At 34.3% G+C, this 17404-nt stretch overlaps 2 protein-coding genes across 7 annotated transcripts in view; one reads left to right on the top strand and one right to left on the bottom strand.

The window, feature by feature from the left end:
• LOC145966959 (puratrophin-1) overlaps window positions 1–17404 on the top strand; it is a 285937-nt gene that overhangs the window by 60380 nt on the left and 208153 nt on the right. The window contains exon 1 of one of the 6 annotated variants that reach the window (XM_083091425.1): window positions 7821–8867. The exons of the other annotated variants lie outside the window; for them this stretch is intronic. The gene's annotated coding sequence lies outside the window, so the exon portion shown is untranslated. Of the gene's footprint in view, window positions 1–7820; window positions 8868–17404 lie in introns of those variants that run through there. 6 annotated transcript variants of the gene reach the window in all.
• On the bottom strand, window positions 11007–12845 carry LOC145966966 (protein G12-like). The gene is made up of 2 exons (XM_083091431.1): window positions 12728–12845; window positions 11007–11849 (listed from the first exon to the last, which is right to left on the bottom strand). The coding sequence occupies exon 2, from the start codon at window positions 11847–11849 to the stop codon at window positions 11169–11171; it is 681 nt and encodes a 226-aa protein (XP_082947557.1). The 5' UTR covers window positions 12728–12845; the 3' UTR covers window positions 11007–11168.

The following is a 17404-nucleotide window of genomic DNA, read 5'->3' as shown; positions in this document are numbered from 1 at the left end:
GAAAATTGCGAAAAAAATTGATAATGTCTTCCGACATTTTTACTATAAAATGATCGATAATATAACTGCCTCAAATTATCTATGTTTCGAAATTCCTCTCAATCGTGTGTAATCTGTATTCGCAACTTAATTGACTCGCCGAGAAGGACTTGCGTAGCGATGGCGAGCGATCTCACGTCTTCTTGCGCGGTGCGCGCATTTTCGACGGAAACGGATCCGCGGTGAGCGCTTTTAAAGTGCCCCGGCACGGCTATTTGTCTTCGTTTTGCCGCGTTCACGCACTGATAGGCGGCATCATTAATCATATTGCCGTGGCACGATTCGCGCATCCACTTCGCTCGTGTCGATACGCGTTATTATTGTATGCGCCGCCGTGAACGCGAGCGCTGACGCGCGATGGATTAATTGCGTATCACGTCGTCATGGCGATTATAATATCTCGGTGCTGGCCGTGCTTCAACGCGCGGCCTTCCAGAGGTATTCCGGCAGTTGGACGAATAATAAATTCAATTCGCCAATATGTACCATGACGATCGGTCGTCGAAACTGCGTGGGCGGACCCACCCTTCTCGTTTTTACCGCGCTACGAAAAGGACCGATCGACGACATTTTTCTCGATCTCTCGACCGAAAAATTGATTCGCTCTCGAATTAAGGCACGATAAACGAAGACACGTGTTTTGATACGCGTGATAAGATATCGGATATAGATCGTTCATATCGATTGACAAGTTAAATAAATTATGAAATCTGTTGCGTTTTGCGAATGTCAACAAATAATTTTTTCATCGCAATCTTATCTTTAGATATAAACGTTAATGTAACAATATGACTTTATAATGTGAATTAATTTAAAAAGATTATTTACAGTCTTATCGAAATTTCCAAGTGTTGATTAAAAAAAGATGCTTTATATAATAAATAAAATTATACTAATAAGCGCGATCTTTTAATCCAAGAATATTAAAAATTTATAAAGATCATTAATTTTATAAAACTATGACAAAAAATTTGCTGCATTAATTATTTTTAATTTTTTTATCGTGACATATTTCAGAATTCAAAAGAGTGCTATAAAATCAATAACACTTTTATCCAAGTATTTTTCATAAGGACCTGTCATATTATTTGTCATATTATCTGTCATATTATTTTTGTTAAACAAAAATTTATTAAATCAATCTTGCCGCGATCCCTTTATGATCAAAATATTTTCCACCGTAAAGGAAGACATAACTTTACGGTTGTTTGCCTTTGCTTATGACGGGATAGGCGTGAGCTGGCTTGTGTTCTAACGAGGACGTATCGCCCGTAAAGTCACATCGTAAAGAAGTGGCAGTCGTTCAGTAATTGTTCAAAGTTCACGGTTCCTTGGCAATCGATACGCGCAGCGTAAAACAACAACTGCGGCGCATGTTCGGGTCGTCGCACTTTCCGATCTTAAAATTCTCTTCCTGCTCTCTCGTTTCCTTTATCGGGGATGAGACTCGATATTTACACCATAGTTTCATGGCTTAAAGTCAAAATTTTTTTTACTTCGGTAGCTTCCTAAAGATATGTTAAATTATTCCTGAGTATCAGTCATTACAAGTTTTCTGTAAAATTTTCGAATTTGTTACAGCGATCTTAATGTCTCTTAAAATGTCGGTGTAAATTATCGTACATTTAATTTTTTAGTATGATTTGGATAGCTAATACGATCTTGCTGAGTAGTAGGGTTTTCCATAAAAAATGGATGAGAAATTTATGGTAAAAATCGATTACTAACTTTCCGTTATGTAAAGTAATTTGTTTCGATTTTAATTCTTTCGTCAAATAATCGACTTCACTAATAGCCGATAAGAAGCAAAAATTCGTCCCTTATTAAGCAACACGACCGGCATCGAAGTCGCTCGACGTTGCAACGCACTTGTGCCGCCAACGACTGCGGCGGCGTTGAATAATAGGTTCGGGACACAGATTGATTCGAGTTGCGTGCAGCGAGCAGCGTGATTCGTTCGGCGGGGAGGAAAAAAATCGATACTAATTTTCATAAATCAAATCGGCCTACGAATGAAATTCGAATGCGCGCGGCACATGTTTCACTTTTCGACCGATTTATCTCCCGGTCGCGAGACGAGAAGAAACACACCGGGAAAAGCGTGACTCCGACGCCGGTGTAGAAAATCTCTGGCGCGCATGAAAATCGTCCGGCAATCGAATCGCTCGGTGTCGGCCACGCGTATGTTACACTTTCTCCAATGACAGCCATAGATTCCACCCGCGCCCACGCAACCGCGTCATTATTTCTCCAATTACAACTTTCGTTGCGCGGCGCGGCTCATGAGAACTCGATTCCGCGATGTCGCATAAATTCTCGATCGATTAGCCGGCAACGCACAGAGGATTGCTCGTCATGGCGTGGGCGAATTACTCCCATATACAGGAAGTATGGAGCTTGCCAGTGAGAGATATATAACGCGAGGAAAATATTTGCGTGCCTTTCTATCGAGCACGCCGTCGTCAAAGTCGCGGTAGCGACTACATATATCTGTCTTGGCGGCTTTAATGGAAAATCCGATAAGCCCGTCGATAAACTGATTTTCGCACGATAAGGCGTAATCATGTGTACAGCGCGGATAATTTCTGCGATATACGCTCTCGCGTCATTACGCGGCGTCGTTGGCGCATACGCGAGATAAATCCGAGATACTCAATCTCCTTGACAATCAATCAGAACTGGAACTACTGCTACGCTTTCACTGTGTGAGCGCCGCTCGTTCCCCTCTCTTCATCGGCGTTCGTATCACGTATGTTTCTCGCCGTTCACGGGCTCTTCCTCGTCGATCGTCCCGATACGAAAAATCAACAGATCCATTACCGCCATTATTTGATTTTCCCACCATTTTTCCATCTACATCTGACAAAGATCTAGATCCGACAAAGACCGCTTTTCTCCTTTTTTTTTTTTTGACCGACGCTCGCGTTAAACGATGAGGTATAATCGACGATAAATTAGACTGAGGCTTCGAGAAACATTAGAAGGAAGAATTTATTGCGCTCTAGTAAAAAGATACCGCGCAATATCGATTTAATTACTTCACTGATGATGCCAATTTTATTGCCGCACTATTTTATCTCGATTTATGACATTCGGGAAAAAGGTGCAGCATATTTGGATTGATGCTGAGGAAAGTGCGTAGGACGGACTATTGGCTGTTGTAGATTAGTTATGGTAAAAAATATAATAATGTTATATTGTGTGGGCAGCAAATTACTGTTAGCTCGCCATTTATATTATAATCGATAATAAACCGATATGATTTCGATGAGTTAACTTTTTTCCATAAGATACAAATTATAATTTATCATACTGTTCTTATCAGGAATCAATATAATAATCATTTTTGTATATCTATAGAATATTATAAAAAACGTAAAAAATATTTTAGACAGAAGAGAGACTTTTGTCGCTCAGTGAGCAAGTTACAAATTTACAATTTTCATATTTCGGCCAAAATATAGAAAGAATTATATATTAAAATCATAATATTCATAATTAATAGGTTCATTCACATAGGTTATTATAGACCGATTTTTTGAAGAAACAAAATCAAAATAGAATTTCCAATAAATATAGAGAACACATGACTAGCAGCAGATCAGGTTCATTATAAATTTTCAAGAGCAAAAATACAAATTTTAGTTCTGTAGTGACCTGCGTAGTTATATTGGCATCATTAAGAATCGAGAGCGTGCAAGGACTAATTGATCAAACTACCTCAATGGCACCCCCCTACACCCTTTTTCAAAGATTACGTTTTATACTTTAGTGACGCAATTCAATAAAAAAAGTACATGTCGTAGCTGTCATTAAATTATAAGTATATTGCTCAGAAGTTTTATAAAAAATTTTCTCTATCGATTTTTCAAAATAATGTACGCGTGTTATTTTTAAAAAAAATTCTATCTATCGAAACTTTGCTAAATTTATACGCGGTTCTTTTGATTTCTTTCTGCATAATAAAGCTTTCTATAATATTAATAACTATATTTTAATAATAAATATATTTCAATAATATATTTAATAATAATGAATATATTTTAATAATTTATAGTATTAATAACTATATTTTAATATAAGTATTATATTTTTCGATGTTCGTGTCGTAAAGACGAGTAGGTCATGCAAGGCACAGCCTAACACAAAGTTGTACCAAACTTACCTCTGTCTATTCATTTATTCCACTTACATCGTTTCGTAAAAAGTTGGAAAGTTTAGCGTGTCGCCGTGCATGTAAAATTAGGACCTGAAATATATAATCTCTGAAATAAGAATTATTTATAGCGGCAATAAAATTTTATTCTTAGCCTCTTACTCACTTACATTAGCTAGTCGCTAATTTCGCCTAGCGTTATCTCATGTGTATTCTCGGCTAAAATAAATTTTACCGAAAGTATTTTGGCTTATATACTGCATGTGGGGCACGTTTATCTTATGACAGCTACTTTATACAGCTTTTTGTCCTATTCCTGTCGTCTTGAATTTTACGTAGAGAATTATTTCACTTATTTTTTTATTTAAAAAAAGATTATATTTTATTTTATTTATTGTTTCACGGATATCCTGAAGCCCTTCATACGTGGAGTATTTGAGGCTTGTGTACGATAGGCCGGGATGCACGTTTCATTGTTCTCTCTTCTCTCTATCACGAAAGGAGGCGGAGGTAATCTACATTAGACCGGAATAATGGAAAATTGTTCCGGCTACCCGGGCTCCGCCGGCTCTCGGGATATTCCTAAAGCCTCCGGCATCCGTTATGTAGCGGAAAAACGAGGTTAGGCTGGGTGACCGTCTGCTGTCCTGGCGACGGGGTGAACGGAGGTTACTACCCTTCCAGACGCGGCCGTACTCTGAGGTCATTTTTCACGGTCGCCTCGCCACTTTCACCATTACCGATAATGCGGCACCGACCGCCCTTTCTGGTACTCGTCGTCGGAAATGCACTTCTAAAGATGGAGCGTGAAAGATACATTATTAATCTCGTATGCCATGGAACATCTGTCTCATCCAAAATGTGTTGCACGATAAATCTCAGAAATTTTTATGGAATCTTACGTGTATTAATTGGTAATAAAATCATTCAGCATGTATATCTCGCGCTTTCAAAAAAATGATGAAAATTATATTTATTATTTTATTTAAAATGTAAATCTTTTTTTTCTTCTTTACAATTTAAACTTGTTTTAAACTTTGTTACATGATTTAAAATATTTATCTTATTCATTTTTTTATCATAATTTATTTTCTAAATAGCTCTATTTTTTATTATGACGAGTGTAATTTAATAGCTCCTCTTTATTTCCTAGAGAGAAAGTTTATAGAATAAAATAAAAGAGAGAAAGTTTATAGAATAAAATAAAAATCTTTAAAGCTATGGTAAAAATTAATTATATACTTATTTTATTTTTCTGCATTAGAAAAATAATGTAATCAAAAATCCATCTCCTCTTTAGCATTGGAAAACACGAGTATTAATATCATATGAAAAAAATTCATTCACGATTTTAGATCGATATTGATACTGATTGTTATTCAATAATTAATACTGCACGCATGTATGTGGTATCTTTATTCAAGCAGAAAGTTTCAAGTTTCCTCATTCATGGCAGATATCTCTTTGGTTAATATGGAAAAGGGTATCAGCAAACCCCAAAGAGAAATATGGCATGCTGCTGTTCGATAATTATTCCGATGTCGGATATTACTTCCTCTTTGATATTTCGCCGGTATTTTCACAGAAATCGAAAAGCCACTTCTCTAGTTCATATTGGCAAAAGCAATGTGCGATAATGTACTTAATAGATATTGAATCTTGTTTTATTTGCACCGATTCTAAACAAATTATCTCGTTATATTAATAATAAAAAGCAATAAGAACTTGTAACAATTTTCATAGTTATGAGATCCATATTAAAAGATCTCTTTCAAGAGTTTTATTCAATTTACAATTTATCTTTTTTCTCCCATTCTTTTTTCTTCTTACACCTCTTTCATTCATTCTTTTTCTTTCCTCTCCTTTTTTAATATTTTTCCACTACATCTTGCCAACATTCTGTTTTTTCTCGTTAGACAAGAAATAGTATTATTAAATAATTAATTATTTATGACAATTTTTTATTTAACTTTTAGATAGATAGCACATATTTCATTCGCTTGTCAGTTTGTTAGTGATTTCTAGCAACTTGTATATTTCTGTAATCGTATTTCCGTAAAACATCGGTCATGATGCAAATGTGTTAATAATATATGCTAATATAAATAGTGGTAATTGTTGATAAATGTAAGAATGGCTATGCTTTTGTAAAAAATTTTCTTGTTTGATTTTCATATTTCTCTTATAAAGTTATCTCTCTTTCCGACGATTTTTTATAATAATGGAATAACATATACACATAAATTTTAGACTTTTTTTGTACAAACTTATACAGAATTCTAGAACTAACAAAAAATTTCATAGAAGCAATGTTTAATTAACTAATAGAGAGTTACATATTTTATTCGCATGTATCAATTCGTTAATAATCTTCAACAATTTCTTGTATATTTTTCATCGTCTTATAAATTTCATGAGTGAAATAATGATGTCTCATGAGTATTTCCATGAAATATATTTCAAACATAGTATAATAACATAATAATATAGTAACATGATGACATTCGCTGATCTTACATCTTCATAAAAGAGGTTTATATAATCAATGCCATAGGATATACTTCATTTTGATTCAGTAATTGCATTTAGACTAGGACTTATGATTGATACAAAACTAATCACTTCTACTCTTAAATTTGTAGTTAATGATGTGCAATATAATAAATATTCCTACAAGAAAATCGTACGATATTCAATATTTTGGCAAAAAGCGCAGAACAAAATAATTTTCTTGACATACTTGATATAAAATCAATTTCGATCAATATATTAATTTTTATCGTGTTTGACATTTCGAGGTATACTTGCAGGCTACGTGAATTTGATTCTATCCGAGTCTTAGAATCTATTACAATTTTTTTTCGAGAATTTGGCGGACTTAAGAAAGAAAGAAAATGATGTAAAATTTTAATCGGTCCGTGATGCTTTCTCCAATGATCCCATGGGACGAAAAATCATCGTCGCCACGATTTACCCGAAGTAGTCTTAGGATCTATTACAAATTTTTTTTCGAGAATTTGGTGAACTTAAGAAAGAAAGAAAATGATGTAAAATTTTAATCGGTCCGTGATGCTTTCTCCAATGATCCCATGGGACGAAAAATCATCGTCGCCACGATTTACCCGAAGCAGTCTTAGGATCTATTACAAATTTTTTTTCGAGAATTTGGTGAACTTAAGAAAGAAAGAAAATGATGTAAAATTTTAATCGGTCCGTGATGCTTTCTCCAATGATCCCATGGGACGAAAAATCATCGTCGCCACGATTTACCCGAAGCAGTCTTAGGATCTATTACAAATTTTTTTTCGAGAATTTGGTGAACTTAAGAAAGAAAGAAAATGATGTAAAATTTTAATTGGTCCGTGATGTTTTCTCCAATGATCCCATGAGACGAAAAATCATCGTCGCCACGATTTACCCGAAGCAGGGAAAGCTGCTCGCGCACCCCGGACGCATCGTCGGTCGGGCGCACGTCGACGTACCAGGCCGGGGAAACCGGTGTTGTGTATGTCACCGAAAGAGACCGGCGGTGGGGAACGGTCGGCCGATGGGTCCCCGTGGTGGGGAGGCCGCAGTCGGGGTTCCCGACCGCGTCGGCGGCGCTTAAGCCTCCGACGTGGGGGCATTGCCGTCGTAGCCGCGGTACGATACGATCCGGCTGCTGTCTCGCAGTACGCAGTCTACGCGTTGTTCTTCGTGCCGCACGTGTTGTCGGTTAGTCTTGGCGTGCCGAGAGACTGTCATCTTCTCTTCTCCTCCTCTGTTCTTCGATCGCGCTGAACATCCTCCCGGGACGAATCGTGATCGACTTCCAGTGCTACGGGTGCGATAATGGACACACGAGGGTGCGCGTGTGATTGTTCAGGGAAATGCTTCCTCTCTCGATGACGACAAATATGCGTTGACAAGCGAGGGGAGGTTCCCGAGAGGGTGCGTCGCGCGATGGCACGCGATCGTGCGTGAGGGATTGATGCAGCGCACGAGAGGAAAAACTGAACAATTCTTTCGTTTTCCTCATTCTCCAAGTTTTTCCTTCTTTGTTACGTCGGACGGGAAATTCGAATCATATGATATGCGTATCGGGGATATAGAAAGAATCGCCGGAATTTTCGGAGCACGCTTTGCTCCATAATTTATTTACGGTGGCGCGATAGAATGAATGAAGGGTGATTCGCTCCTTGCGAAAGCGAAACAGTTTTGTCGTAGGTCGGTACACTGTAATCGAGTGTTGTCTCTGATTAATCCCTCGATTGATGAAAGAAACCTATCTTACGTCAGATGTTAATTGCGTCAGAGTTGTATCGGGTACGCGATAACGAGACACATTGGAGTCCAGTTTTTTTATCATCTTTATCGAATTTTCTAATCGACTTTGTAAGTGAACACTGGAATCTCCTCGCGATATATTGTTATTCGTTTATGTAAGTCGTCTGACAGGTGAGACCAGATTATTTATACTCGTGATACATACTGTACGCGATTGAACCTCGTGGGTAGTATTGTGACAAGTGTCAATTGTACATCGTGAATGGAACTCGATTTGCATGGAGTTTTTCTCGAAGCTTATAAGTGCTATAAGAGCGAGATACGAAGCTTATAAATTTCACAACTCATAAGCACTACATTGAATACGTGGAGCTATTATTGGGTTATAAAGTGTTTATCATATCTGGTAAGTCCTAGAATTAATGTCTAACATGCATGCAATAATAATTGTAACAGTGTTTAATGATGTTCTTATCTACCTAAAACATTGTTTTTTTTTTGTTAAAATAAAAATATGCTCGAAAAGTATGGCACGTACATAATTTTTCAATTCCCCTCATTATTATTTCAAATAAAATATCGTAATTTAAATAGTAATTAACAAAATGTCTTGGAAAAGACAGATTTATTACATTTGGTTATTGTAAAAATCGAATTATTCTGTGAGGTATACGCTATTTACAAAGTATTTTTTATACATAGACAGATATGCACATTATTTTCTTTTAATTATTTTTTTGTTTATGCATGGAAAATAATTAATTCTTTCATTCAATATTATTCTTACATTGAATATTGTCTATAAAAAGAATGATTAGATGAGCTGTTAGGAAGAAACAGACAATATTAATGTCAAGTTATTAGAATTGCAAGGCTTATCCGTTGATTAACTGGAGTCTATTAATATTAATAATGTGATGATTAATAATTTAACGATTAGAAATTATATGTTACTTAATTATATATGAAAAAAACTTAATTAAGCGAAATCATTTAAATGGCATTGATGGAGTGTCTGCGTCAATCTGAAATAATTCTGTTAATTTATCGAATTTCTGTATACACTATTATTATTATTATATGCCATTTTTTGGCTTATACGGAAAATATTTCATTCTTTTCATTCACTACCATTCTTACCTAATGAGTATTGACTAAAAAGAATGATCAGATTAGAAAAGAAATAGATGTTAATATTAACGCTGAATTGTTAGAACTCCAAAATTTATTAATAAACTGGGTTAAATCTGTTCCAACAAGTAGGAATTATGTCACCTATATAGTATGTATGAAAGAAAATTTAATGAAGCGAAATCATATTTGATATGATTTTATATAATATATTATTTAAATAATCTAGGGAATATCCGATCAGCGGATATATCCTTTGCAGCCGCCGCCTTCGACGAGCATCGCGAGGAGCGCACGCCCGATGGGTCGCGCGAGAAAGTCGATCGTCGTCGTTGCCGTTTGAGAACACGCACGATCCGCGTAGAGTATGTACCTCCCGCGGCATCTCGCTAACCTCTTTCAACACGGTTAAATATTAGCGGGAAACACCGGTGCGGTACCATAAATCCTAGTCACACGACATGCCAGCGCATGCCGGCTCGTAAATCGGTCCCGCGACACGTATACTCTAAAGCGCCATTAATTAAAAGCCACGCTCGTTGGTAGAGCACCCCCTTCTTTCCTTTCTTGAAAATATGCAATTCCGTGGTATCTTTACGAGACACTCTAAACTTGGATTTGTCGTCTATACGAGCGCGCGCCTGCGATACAAGCTGTCACTTCTCGTGATCGATCATGTAAAATATTCCAGGAGAGAAAAGCTGAATAATGAGAATATTTTTTCACAAAGATCATCCTCGTGTAATTTTTTCTTATATAAATATCAATGTCTGTTTTTCCGAATTTTTCCTACTATTAAAAATTATTTCTAAAATTATTAATATGAATTAGTATTAATAAATTATTCTAAAATTATTATTAATGAATTATTATTAATAAATTATTATTAATATATATAGTTATTGTTATATTATAAAAATTAATAGCGTGATTATATTTTTAAAATTTTCTACATGTATATTCTGCTACTCTGTTTTATATAAAATCTTTTTGGCAATTTTTTATTTCTTTAAGCACTATTCTATCATTATTCGTAGGTGGTCTTTATTCTATAATAGAATAAAATAAATATCTCCCTTGCTCCCTTCTCCCGATGTTATGTTCGGTAGACGCAAAAGACGGGATAATTACGCAAGGGAGAAGACTCGTCCCAATCTCACTTCCATTCACGGAGTTAAGCTGTCGTGAGCGCGCGAAAACGAGTTTGGCAGGTCGGCCGGTCGTACCAGCATAATCTCGCTTATCTCGACCTGGCCTGACCGGGTGGGAACGGTCCGGAGCAATGCAAAAAGAAATGCATCGCGCGGTATGAATGGTCGAGTAATTTGGATCATGTCCGAAGCAATTTTCGACAGAGTAAACTAAGAAAAGTTTTGAAGGGGAATATTTTTATCGGAGGAAAAAAATGTAAGAATATATAGAAAGCTGCTTTTATTTCATATAAGTAAAGTACGCGTAAAATTACATAGTCAAAGAATTTAGAATACCTGCGAGATTACAATATCTTTTTGAAAGTTATTATCGATATATATAGTAATATGTAGAAATTCTTATTTTTTATACAATGCACTGGCGTTTAGAGTTTACGTACATGAAAATAGGGGCGGGGTGGAACGTCAATACCCCAGAGAACCTTCAGCAAATTTTTGATGAGTTCAAGATCAATGCCAGCTGCATCGGCACGTTTCACGAGCTTTTGGAATGTGGGATGAACGTAAACCTTATTGACAATTTTTTGGAAATTATCGGACTTCAATTGTTCGACAAACTTGGCGAATTCTGGAGAGGTCTTCAGCTTTTCCTCATATAAGTCGTTAAGCTCGTCCACGGGCAAAACGGCCAGAACGTCATCAACGAGTCCACGGATTCCACCGGAGATTTGTTTACGTACACGTTGAGTAAAGTCGGGCGGAGTCAGATGAGCGAGTTTAAGAAAATCGTTTAATTGGTTCACGATTTGGTAAATGTCAATGCCGGCATGATGGATGTAATTCATCAAGACTTTAATCTCAGGCAGATGCTCGACGTCCACTACCAACTCTTTGAATTCTTCAGATTTAAAGAATGCAATCGCTTCCTGGACCTCAGAATCTTCAGATACATATTGAAGAAAGATTTCGATTACTGCATCCGTATCTATCTTGTCTAAGAAATCTTGGATGTCATTATGAAGCTGGCCTCTACCGAAATTGGGGATCTCGATCTTCCCAGCAGAAACCGTAGCCACGAGAGCCAAGAGTGCTAATGCGAATTTCATCTACAAAAATAAATTTCGCTGGAATTATTGATGTATTTAAATATGTGCGCATTTATGTATATTATCATGACATATGTATACATATATAGGGCATATATATATATATATATATATATATATATATATATATAAATTAATAGATTGACTAGAAAATAACAAATAAAATTGATTTTACCAACTGGATTTATGCAACAATTAGATTAAAAATAAATTTTTAATATTTTTGTTGTGTGCATCAACAAATGTCGGCTAAATATTAATAAAAATTGGAAATGGAAATTGCAAATATTGCTCACATAATTCCCATTTCTATTATATACTCCTAATTGAAATATATCGTAACATATTGATCTGTTTGAAGTATGAGTTAGTTTAATTAAGCGTGGAACTGATAAAAGTAGAAATCTATATTTATTTGGTGATATTATATAATTGTTAATGAATAAATCTATCCATTTAAAAATATGTATGTTCTCTATTATGCAGAATATGAATCCAATTCGAAATATTTAACGAAATCAATGATAATTAATAAAGTAAAATTAGTGATCATAAAATAATAAATATTAATGAAAGAAATATTAATTTTATTTATTTATTTTTATTTATTTTATTTGAAAAAAATATTAATTTTAAATGTTATTTTTTACGTAAAGGATTATTTTTTTCTCTAGTAGAAAAATATTTCCAAAATTATATTGTACAATACTTAAAATATTTTTGTTTTTTAATTATATTGTTTAATTTTTTTAATTATTTAAAAAAATAATATGGCGAAAATAGAAAGTAAATTATTTATAATATTACTCATACTACTTATTTATTCGTACATCTATAACTAATGCTTAAAATGTCTTACTCAGACAGTTGACGCTTACCTTCGGAATATTACTGCTGTACTTCTACTGATGATCCCGAAAACTGATGCTCTGCACTTTTTTTTCGACTTTATATACACAAAATTAGATCTTGTTTATTGGATCTACGATGATAAGATTATGCATTATCTACGAGTACCTGATTTAAAGTCAAAACACTTTTAAAATAATGTACAGAATTATGCAATGATTTTAGATACAAATTATCTTTTTTTGATGAATATCAGGTATTAGATGTATGTAATTATTATCAGTTCAGAGATAAAAACTGGAAAATTCTCCTAAATCTTAATGTTTCTGGGATACTAAATGGTTGAAGATTTAAAAAATTCAATCTCTTAGAATATATATGTGTATATATATATGTGTATACATATGTGAATGTACATATGTATATTTTTTTGTGATATAGAATTAATATTGAATATATGAATAATTCCTTATTATATAAAAATTATTAAAAATATGAACTAAATTTGTATTTTATCTTTTCTAAAATCGATCGATAAGATGCAGGTGTGTTATCTAATATCAAATTATTTTACTTCATATCACTCGATAAAAATTTCCAATGAGTCAGATTATCATTAAAATAGAAAATTTTTCGTTTAATGTAAAATTATTTTGACACAATAGATTTGCATATGTAAAGATTTGCATATATAAAATACATTTAATAAGTTTTAGTTAACCAATAATTTTTTAATTTTTTATTTTATTAGATGTATTTCAATTTAATTTCATATATAAAATTATGGACCAGAATCAATTGTATATGTGTGTATGTGTGCAATTATATTCTTTTAAAATAAGAAAGAAAAAAACAAGTAGAAAAGACCGAGAGCTTTTTATTAAAAAAAAAAAAAAAATTAATGCATTCAAAGCACATGGGATTTATGTAACATCTCTGTGATACATCTTGTTCTAGTTAATTTTATTTTTAGAGTTTTACCAAATATAATAACATGTCAACTCTGGATGATATTTTAGGGTATCATTCCACATGGAGCTAAATTAAATGGCATATGATATAAATGATAACAATATTCATTGAACAAACTTAAAATAATATGGATTTCAAAATTTCACTACTGCATTTTCTAGTCCCAACTAAGAAATAGTATAACACTTTACTAGATTTATATTAGATTTTAATTTGAATTTGTTATAAATCCGGGAAACGCGTTTGAGAAACATGTTCCATATCTTTTAATAAGTCTTATCGATGATATTATTTCGTTCTTCCCATCTCTTTTATTTTTAGTACATCAAATCATCATCTAGATCAAAGAAAATCCGTAAATCAAATATCTCTTTTTTGGCATCGCGTGATATGTTTTTCTCTTTTCGTATCTTCTCTCATTTTATCTGATTATGTTAATTAATTACATCGATTATATTCGATGAAATTTCGATAGGATATCGCTATGAAAAAATTAAGTAAAAATTTTTATCATTTATTTTAATATAATTTATATTTTTTCAGTTATCCTTTTTTTTTAATTACCATTATTGCCATTATTTTATATTTTATTTCCATTGATTGCCATTTCTTAATGACGATAAACAGTGCCTATATATATTTTTTTTTGTTAAATTTGCCACCAATTATTACACATTATTTCCGATATTTTTGTAATATGCTCGTTTACTCGTCATTAATCTGTTTAAGAATTGTCATTATTCTTTTTCCGTTTTTTTTTTTATATATATTCGCGATTTGTTCGCCATGGAAATGATCGTTTCACGAAAATAACGAGATTTATTTCTGGACGTATCGAAAGCTTTTGGTCATTTTTCTCTCAATCATTAATCCGTCGAGAAGAAAAATCTATTTCCAATCGAATCATTTCTGTATTGATCGCAAGAGTCGATCAATGCTCATGAAAGAGAATTCACAGAATACATGCAAGAATATATGCAAGAATAATAATTCGCAATCGTGAGAAATCGCCCCTTTGCACCTCGTTGTGACGAGGAAATACGGTCTTGACTGATTCCTTAATCGCTTTTCGATCGTGGACTCGATGTTCGATCTCACGCCTCGCCGATCGTCGATTTTAGACGCTTTAGTTCCGCTTTCGTTATCGCTGTCGGGCGCGAACACGTGTTTCGCCAAATGGAATAATGTTGTTCCTGTCGTAAAAGCATTTTTTTAAAGTTAAGTCAGACTTGATAAATAAATTTGCCAAAGAAACAATTGCGTGTAATAAATCATCTATATCAGTTTTTTGTCCTGTATACGATCTGTTAACTTAAATAAATATAACACGTTTTAAGGCAAATTTATTATTAAGATTTAACATTTCTTATACTTTCTTATTTCTATCAAAGTTTACTTTATTTGCAATAATTTTATTATCGATGCTTGCAATGATCGATCTATTATTTATCGAACATTAACATTAAGACAGATGCTTTATTTTTATTTAAAATATAGAATCGTCCAGCTTTTAAGCTTTTAATTTTATTGACAGGTTAACTTGGAAACTAAATTAGATACTTTCTAATTGGAATATTTTCTCATTCAGTTGCGTTATACGTCGAGTGATAAGCTCGACCGAAGTTATATTTTTAACCCTATCCTGCTAGTCGGCATTCAAGCATTTCGTGCGGTTAAAGTGTTCCAGTACACGTTTGTTATGCTAATCTAGAGTAGCATGCTCTTTGCTCCATTCGACACGGCGGGACGAGCACGTCAATCTTTCAAAAGAGATGACGTAATGGCACCAAAATCGTTTTTTTCCGCCTACCTCTCCCTCCTCGCTTCGGTCCGTTGCTTAAGATGCACGCGTTCAATGCATGAAGTGTCCACTAAAAGTCAATCTCTTCGTCATTTTTTTTTCATCCGCTCGCAAAGCGTGTCTCGGCTGCGTATTACGAGTCATAAAATCGAGCCATCGACGAAGAAGCGAGAGTCGAGAACCACCTCCGATAAAAGAATCTTTTCGCGCGCGCGTCCCCCGCGAAATGTAGCAAAATTGCGCCGAACAATGACTACAATTACGGACGAAGTTAAACTCATTTCGTTGCGAGAGCACTTTGCGAATGCAAACGAACGATCTCTTCGGCTGTAAAAAAAGTGATTTAAACGGCGAGGCAAGGAGATTAAACAACTTCTTTTTTTAAAACGCGTAATAAAACGCGCATTTTATTCGTGCAACGACAGTGAATAATAGGAGCTTCGCCAACTTCAACTTTTTGCGGAGACATTTCGGAACATGCTGCGCAGCTTCATCGATCCGAAAGGTCGGGAAATATGAGTTGTTACGAAACAAAGCAATAAAATCGTGGGCGGGTCAACAACCGAGGTAACGTCGCTGTTGCAGAGAAGATGGAGAGCATTTTGGGAGTCGCGCGACTAAAATTTAATCAACTGAAAGCTTTCTAGACTGCTGTTGGGAAGCGGAAAGCGCTCCCGAGAGATCGGCGACCATTTGATATTCCAACAAGAAATTGCCTCGAAAAGTAGTAAGACCCTCAGATGCGGGTGGGATATTAAGAACTGCGGACGATCGTAGAAAATTGATTAAAGTCTGATTGACTTATTCTTTTGGAGAAATAAACTCAATTCGAGATGGAAATTCAAAAGTTTAGAAAATCGTTCAAATATTTCTAAAAAAATGTTATTATCTATTATTTTTATCACTTAAAAAACCATAGAATTGAATATTTTAGATTATTATATTATCCCTTTCGGGATAAATCTTTCCGCAGAATTATTGAAGAATTGCAAAACGCAGTGCGTGTGGTTCATTGAAGCGTAAAACATCTTGTTGGAAAATTGCCTTCGGAAACATTCGTTGTCTTTATATCGATCTGTTAGTCTGATTATTCGCACTTCTGCGCGTTCCCACGCAGCTTGTTTCATTTACGTGTATCTCGCGCGGTATTTCTATAGATTATACTAATTCAGCAAAAACTAGGGCATCGGGATTCTTTTTCCTCAACGTCATCAGTTTTATTTTCGTATCATTTTAACATACATTTTTTATCACATAATTCTTGTAGAAATTTTAGATAAAAATTTGTCGAAAATTTCAAGTTAAAAATGCTAACGTCATGTTAATGTCATGTTAAATGCTAACATAAGTTAAAAATAAAAAAAATTTGGATCTCCTATAAATGTAATAATTTTATTTTTATTTATCATGATATCATGCGGTATTTTTTATGTATAATTTTATTATTTTTATATGAATAAATTATAATAATATAAATTTAAATTTATATATTTTTTTACCATACAATTCTTATAAAAATTTGTGATGAAGATTTGTCGAAGATCTCAAGTTAAAACTATAAAATTATCGATGCATTAATGAGATCAACTCATGAACTCTTCTTTGAATTAAATTAATACGATGATACTTTCGAGTGACTTTCCGTCGATGACTTATTAAGCACGCCATTCGCCGTAATTATTTCAGCGACATTCGAGAGTTATGACTTTGCCATCGGGGCGATATACACGACGACACCCGCGATTGGCGATCCCGTTCGCATATAATTGCACGGGAACGAGATAGCATCTTAAATAATTTTTGTACCGCTTTTTCGTCATCGTATTAATTCGCAATTAATCTTCAAGGCGAAAGTCGAAGTCAGCATCGAGCCCTACTTTAACTCGTGTTAAAAAGATGCACGCTCGTAGCCGTATTAATGCTGGAGAAAAGT

Source organism: Camponotus vicinus, unplaced genomic scaffold, assembly GCF_025532165.1.
Source record: "Camponotus vicinus isolate PSW18456_S1 unplaced genomic scaffold, iyCamVici1.0 SCAF_2, whole genome shotgun sequence".
Taxonomy (NCBI): Eukaryota; Metazoa; Arthropoda; class Insecta; order Hymenoptera; family Formicidae; genus Camponotus; species Camponotus vicinus.
The sequence above is the reverse complement of the archived record's forward strand: the minus strand, read 5'-3'. Positions and strand labels throughout refer to the sequence as shown.

Bases quoted from the DNA above. Each gene is read 5' to 3' on its own strand.
- LOC145966966 (XM_083091431.1), bottom strand. From the start codon at position 11,849: ATGAAATTCGCATTAGCACTCTTGGCTCTCGTGGCTACGGTTTCTGCT.